Raw genomic sequence first — 5,938 nt, forward strand, 5'->3', positions numbered from 1 at the left:
AAACATGTGATTAAAATAGTTAAAAATTACCTTAATTAGGAAAAAAATTCACAATTTTATACTTTTACGTTTATATTTCTAAGGAAGATATTATTTCCTAATGAATTAACATATAAATTATCCATCTATTCTCCCACTCATCTAAATATGTAGCACAGATTTTATAATTAATTCCATAGTTACAGACAAAATTTACTATTACTATCTCACTATTCAATTTTTATTTATAAGTAAAAGGAAAGAAACACAAAATTGATAGAAAATAAAAAATAAAAAATAAAAGAAAAAGAAAAGAAAGAATTGGTGGTTATAAAAGGGGGTTGAGACTTGCCTTTTTCTCTTCTTGAAAAAACAAGAAGGCCAATAGTCATGGCGGTTCACCTGAACTGGTCTTTACCTACTAAGTCTTCCCTCGATTTCCTCCATCGGACCTTCCAAGAAGCTCCGGCTCCTCCCAGACTCCTCTCCGTCCGATCTCAAAAGCTCAGCTCCGGTTCTGGAGATCCATTCCTTTCTAATGCGTCCGGGTTCGGACCTAGGAAATCCGCGAATTTGGATCGTCCAGAAGCTTCGATCGGATCTTCTGGTTCCTCTTCGTCTTCGGTTATTGATTTCCTCACATTGTGTCATTCGCTCAAGGTATGGATGTTTCCTCCTATTTGATTGCCGTGAAAACCGAGGAAAAGAAAATGAGGAGATTCAAGATAATTGATTTAGTTTATTTTATTTTAATGCAGTTCGTTATCAACGAAACTAGGATTTAGGAATTGGCTTGATTGCATTTGATCTTGAAATGTGTTTCATATGTTCAGTACAAATTTCACACTATTGTGAAATTATAAAGTTGTTTGGATTGAAGCATTTTCGTCAGAGCCGGTAATACTATGTGAACCAAACAGTATTAAGCTGAATCAAGTATTGAACTAATGACCTAACTATAATCTCAATAGAAGTGTCTTGTTGGGCGGGAGCTCCTGATTCTATCCGTATTTGCGAAGAATCCTTATTTACAAGCATGTGATTGTTATCTCACTTTTTTACATCTTTTAGACCACAAAAAGGAAGGGATGGATCAATAATGGGATAAAAGGTCCGGAGTCTATTGCTGATCACATGTACCGCATGGCATTGATGGCGTTGATTGCTGGTGACCTTCATGGTGTGAACAGGGAAAGGTTGGACTTGTTTGAACGTATCACTGCTTGTGCTTTTTGTTTTTAAACATATTTTCAGGTTATTCTCGGTGATATTTCTGCTTGTTTAAGTATTAACTAGATGATTATGATAATGATCTTTATCTTTTTATTTAGTTACTTTCCTTCTCTCTGAAATATCTCTCTGTGGCATTCTCCCAACCATATTCTGAGATTTCTGCATTTTATTTATTATGAATCCTTGTTGATGAGTTGAACAAATTGTGCTCAAGATTCCAAATAATATCTAAACCAAAATATTTTGATTTAATGCTCAAAGCGCGTTTAATCGGACCAGGATAGAAGAAGGAAAATAATAAAAGCTAGAAGGCCCAAGCTTGCATAGAGAGTTCAGAATACATTTTTTTACTTCATGAAGTTCTAGTTGTCTTTTCACTTCATTTATGAAATAGGAGGGGTGGTGGTGTGGGGAGCAAACAGAAGCAAATCCATAAGCTAGATTCACTGTGATCTATTTGTTCACAGTGTATCTGGCCTCCAAGAATTCTACACGGTAGATGATATTCATGAATCTGAGATAGGAACTGAAATTTACCATAAAGAAATGCATTCACACTTGATTTCACTTCAGAGTACTCCTCTTCCAAATATGAAGAGGTTTGGCCGCCAATCATGGAGAATTTGGCCTCACTCTCCATGTTTGGTTGAGAAAATGATTGAAAATGGTAGAAAACAAGATTATTTAAGAAATGATTTTTACTTCATGTATGAAACTGGAGGGGTGGTGGTGTGGGGAGGAAACTGAAACTAATGCATATGCTAAATATCTCAAAACTACCATTGATTATATAACAATTTGTATGCAGCCACAACTTTAGTAGACAAACATAAACATGCCATCGATCAGTTCTGAGTCTTTGTTAGATAGTTATTTGTATATAGTCAATATTCTTTTTTCATTCACTACCTTCACCTAGATTCTTATTGAAATGTTTTGTGTCTTTATTTAAACAGGTGTATTAAGATAGCAATTGTGCATGATATTGCAGAAGGTACATCTTTAATTCTTTTAAGACACTCAACATCTTTTGGTCAAAATGTTAAATCATATAATAGAGTCAATAAAAGAAAAAAACTTGAATTGTTTTTTTGCATGAAAATTGGAAGTTCCAATGTTTATTTGATTTTTCAGCCTCAGATGTACTATGATGGTCTGTATGGGAATATTTTTAGGGTGAAGATGTTTGTATATCAAATTGTAAGCTGCCTTGAAAAGTGTGAACTATGCCCTCCGTTTTTTTTTATATCTGCTTAAGGATTAGCTCTATCCTGGGTTTGTTCTGGATGGGTGCTTATATGGCACTCATCAAAAGAGTTCAAAATAGTACCAGATCCTTTAAATTGGAAGATTTTTACCCTATTTTCTATTATGCAGACTAGTGGTATATTTTGTTTTACTTTCTTGCACATTTTATCAAGTGAATGGATCTAACAACAACTAATCTAATTGAGATTCTTCAAAGAAAGATGTTCAAGAGACTTTAAAAGCAAGCTTGATTAGAATTACCATTCAAAAGGAAAAGGGGTGTGGGTCTATGGTATTCCTTTCTTAAAGGTCTCTACCAGATTTCATAGGCCTTATCTACTGTTACATCTTGGATGATTTTGGCATCCTCACTCAGGCATGTCTAGATGCAAGTCATGCATTCTATTCAATTATTTTTTTAATGCTCAAAAATCGATGTGTTGTACTTGAGTTGCTATACAAGGAAAATGCTCTAGTTCTTTGTTCACAATATCAATATGTTTCTGTATGTATTCTTGTGTTGATGAAGGATATACAGCATCTAGATAATGTTTGAAAAAATAATAATAATTGTTCAATAGGAGTATAAAGTAATGGCTTCACATAATACTCAGTGCTATCTGTTGGTGTGTTTCATTTTACAATTTCATTAGTTAGCGCACTTACATTTTTTGGGGGTGGTTTGAAGTTTGAGATACGTTTTGGATTTTGATAGCTATTGTTGGAGATATAACACCATCTGATGGCATTCCTAAAAAAGAAAAGAGCAGACTAGAGCGGGCAGCTTTAAAGGAAATGTGTGAAGTTCTTGGTGGAGGGATTAGAGGTACTCACTTTTGCTTGCTACTGTGGAAGACAGAATTAAAATTGTTATTTTTTTGGCAGTAAACTAAGTAATTGGATATTTTATTATCTTGCAGCTGACGAGATCAAAGAACTATGGGAGGAGTATGAAAATAACTCTTCCTTAGAGGCTAATCTTGTAAAAGATTTTGACAAAGTATGCATCATCTAGCATTTGTATAAGGTTTTAAATTTTATGATATTAACCAATTAGCAATCATATGAACTTTTAAATCTTAGAAATGACAAGAAGGTGTTGGATTGAAAAAAAGATTCCTCTGTTGTACTGCCTGACATTATTTTCTCACCTTTGACAAGAGATACCATGCTTTCGGACTCAGGATTTAATTTACTCAACTTAGAGAATGCTTCTGTTAAGATTTGATTATATGCATTTGAAAGTATTTTTAGAAAATGGTTAATTATGGAATTTTTCTTCCAATGATGTCATAAAGTAACAGAAGATAAATACAGAAAGATGGTTAACATATGTGGACACAACATAAACATGCACAAATTGTAACAGAAGGTTATACATGTCTGTGACCAGTTTTCATGTTCATCCAGGTTGAGCTGATTTTGCAAGCACTGGAATATGAAATGGGTAAGTTGTTGGTCATGAAATTATGTATGAGCTTTGGACAGTCACCTGGTATCATTCAATTTTTTAAAATTCTGGATTATAGTCATATTACTTCTTTCTTAAGACTTTGTTCCTAATTTCTGGTACATATTTATGGCAATTCTGTTTTATATGAATACATACAGTTGTAATGACTTTCTTCCTCAAGCCCATCCCTTGGGTCATTGAAGTATTTTGTTTTGTTTTGTTTTTTTGCACTTTTATCAAAATATTCTGCCTCCTGAATAGAGAACAGTTGGTGACAAGTTTATTGCTCAAGAAATTGTTTGACTGTAACTGTAGGGGTTAATTCTATATTCCTGATATCGTCTTTTCAGTTCTATTCCTCTGTACATTTACAAAATTGTCTGCTTATTTATCACACCTCTGAGCTATCTGATTGTTCTCATTTGATATCACTTATGACAGAACATGGTAAGGTCCTGGATGAGTTTTTCCATTCAACTGCAGGTAAATTGATAATTTCTCAAATAGAAGCAGGGCTTATATGCAAATTGATGAATTATGCCAATCTACCTCAGTAACCATCAAATTGTTCATTTGGAATTCTTCTTTTGGATTTGCAGGAAAATTTCAGACTGAAATAGGAAAAAGTTGGGCAGCTGAGATCACTTCAAGGAGAAATTCATGGTTGGGAAACAGGCCGAACTGATCCTCTGGCTCAATCACAGTTTTCATTCAGCAAAGCCAAGATGTCTTTTTGAAACTAGATCATGTAGCAATCTCCTCTAACGAGATAATGTCCTCCTTATTCACCTCTTTTTGTCCTGGAATATGGGAGGATAAATTATTGGACTTGCACTCCAAAGCAATTGAAACATGGTTCTATCATCAGCAACCAAATTACTGAAACTGTCAGCACTTTGAAATTTGAGCGCACGGGAGTATTATATCCTGTTGTAGTATCATGGTACAGATGATGTTCTCTTTTCCTTTTTGTCTTCCCTCTTGTCCTTACATTCATCAAAGATGGTGTGACTTTAATGACTGATTTGTACTCATCAAAGATGGTGTGACTTTAATGACTGATTTGTACTTAATTGATAGCAGTGGGAATTTTCATTCTACTTCCAACTTCATTGCCTTTCTATATTCATATTTTACACAATGATCCAAGTAACACTGGTGGTTATAGTAACAGTTGCTGTGCAGCTAAGCTTTTAAGTTTGTTGTCTCATGAGTTCCATGAGAAGCCCTTTCTAACTGCATAACCCGGTGATAAAAGAGGTTGCGGGATGATGGGCACATGGAAGAGGGACATCAAACTATTGATGATTTCTTAGCTATTGGTTCTAATTCTTGGTGCCTGCTGTTGAGATGTGTCTTGCCAGTCATTTCCCTGTTGGGGCTCAGCTGAGGCAGCTGGAAATGTTGCTTATTTTATCATATGCACTATAGAGGATCTTCGAAATCTTCATTCTATGCACCTACAAAGGATGCTAGAAGACGGCAACGTTCTCTCTAATGAGGTCGCAAACCAATCATTTTGAATCTGAATTTTATTGTTCACTAATGCCAAAGTAGCGTTCCAATCCACATGCCTGATGTGGAAGCCAACAAAGAACGATCTAAAAACCAATGACATGACAGAAGTCAGAGGCTGAACGATGAAATGGTATGCATGGAACTGGTGGCGTCAATGATTGAACAAAATACCATTGTCATTCATGATATTGAGACACGCTCATGAACACACTAACACTTGCTCTTTGCTAATGATTTGACTTTGAATTTTCACAATATATGGTTGCTTTTTTATGTTCAATGTGCAACTGATTTGTGAAGATTACACAAGCGATGAATTGTTCGGAAGGGAACAATGAAAAAGACTCTCCCAGGTTTCAAAACTGCCTCGGGTCGAACCACAATCCATGGGTACCTGAACACGTCTGGCCACGTTATACAGTGTCTGGGGTTCTTCTCCATGACTGCAGCAGCAGTTATGGGGTTCTTGTGCACCTCCACAAAACCTCCAGGGTGCACCAGCTTCAG

General features: G+C 35.3%; 1 protein-coding gene across 3 annotated transcripts; it reads left to right on the top strand.

Annotated features, from left to right (window-relative positions):
• The first annotated feature begins 326 nt into the window (after window positions 1-326).
• On the top strand, window positions 327-5,013 carry LOC100260974 (uncharacterized). 3 transcript variants are annotated; one of them, XM_002277717.5, is made up of 8 exons: window positions 328-639; window positions 1,051-1,175; window positions 2,169-2,206; window positions 3,176-3,286; window positions 3,381-3,460; window positions 3,871-3,907; window positions 4,355-4,396; window positions 4,513-5,013. In XM_002277717.5, exons 1-8 carry the CDS (start codon window positions 370-372, stop codon window positions 4,596-4,598), a joined length of 789 nt encoding a protein of 262 aa, XP_002277753.1. In that variant the 5' UTR covers window positions 328-369; the 3' UTR covers window positions 4,599-5,013. The 3 variants fall into 3 exon arrangements, with proteins under 3 accessions (XP_019071834.1, XP_019071851.1, XP_002277753.1); XM_019216289.2 differs by lacking the exon at window positions 4,355-4,396 and having other exon boundaries at window positions 327-639; XM_019216306.2 differs by lacking the exon at window positions 3,871-3,907 and having other exon boundaries at window positions 327-639.
• The last annotated feature ends 925 nt before the right edge of the window (window positions 5,014-5,938 follow it).

This window comes from Vitis vinifera, chromosome 1 (genome assembly GCF_030704535.1).
Source record: "Vitis vinifera cultivar Pinot Noir 40024 chromosome 1, ASM3070453v1".
Classification (NCBI taxonomy): domain Eukaryota; kingdom Viridiplantae; phylum Streptophyta; class Magnoliopsida; order Vitales; family Vitaceae; genus Vitis; species Vitis vinifera.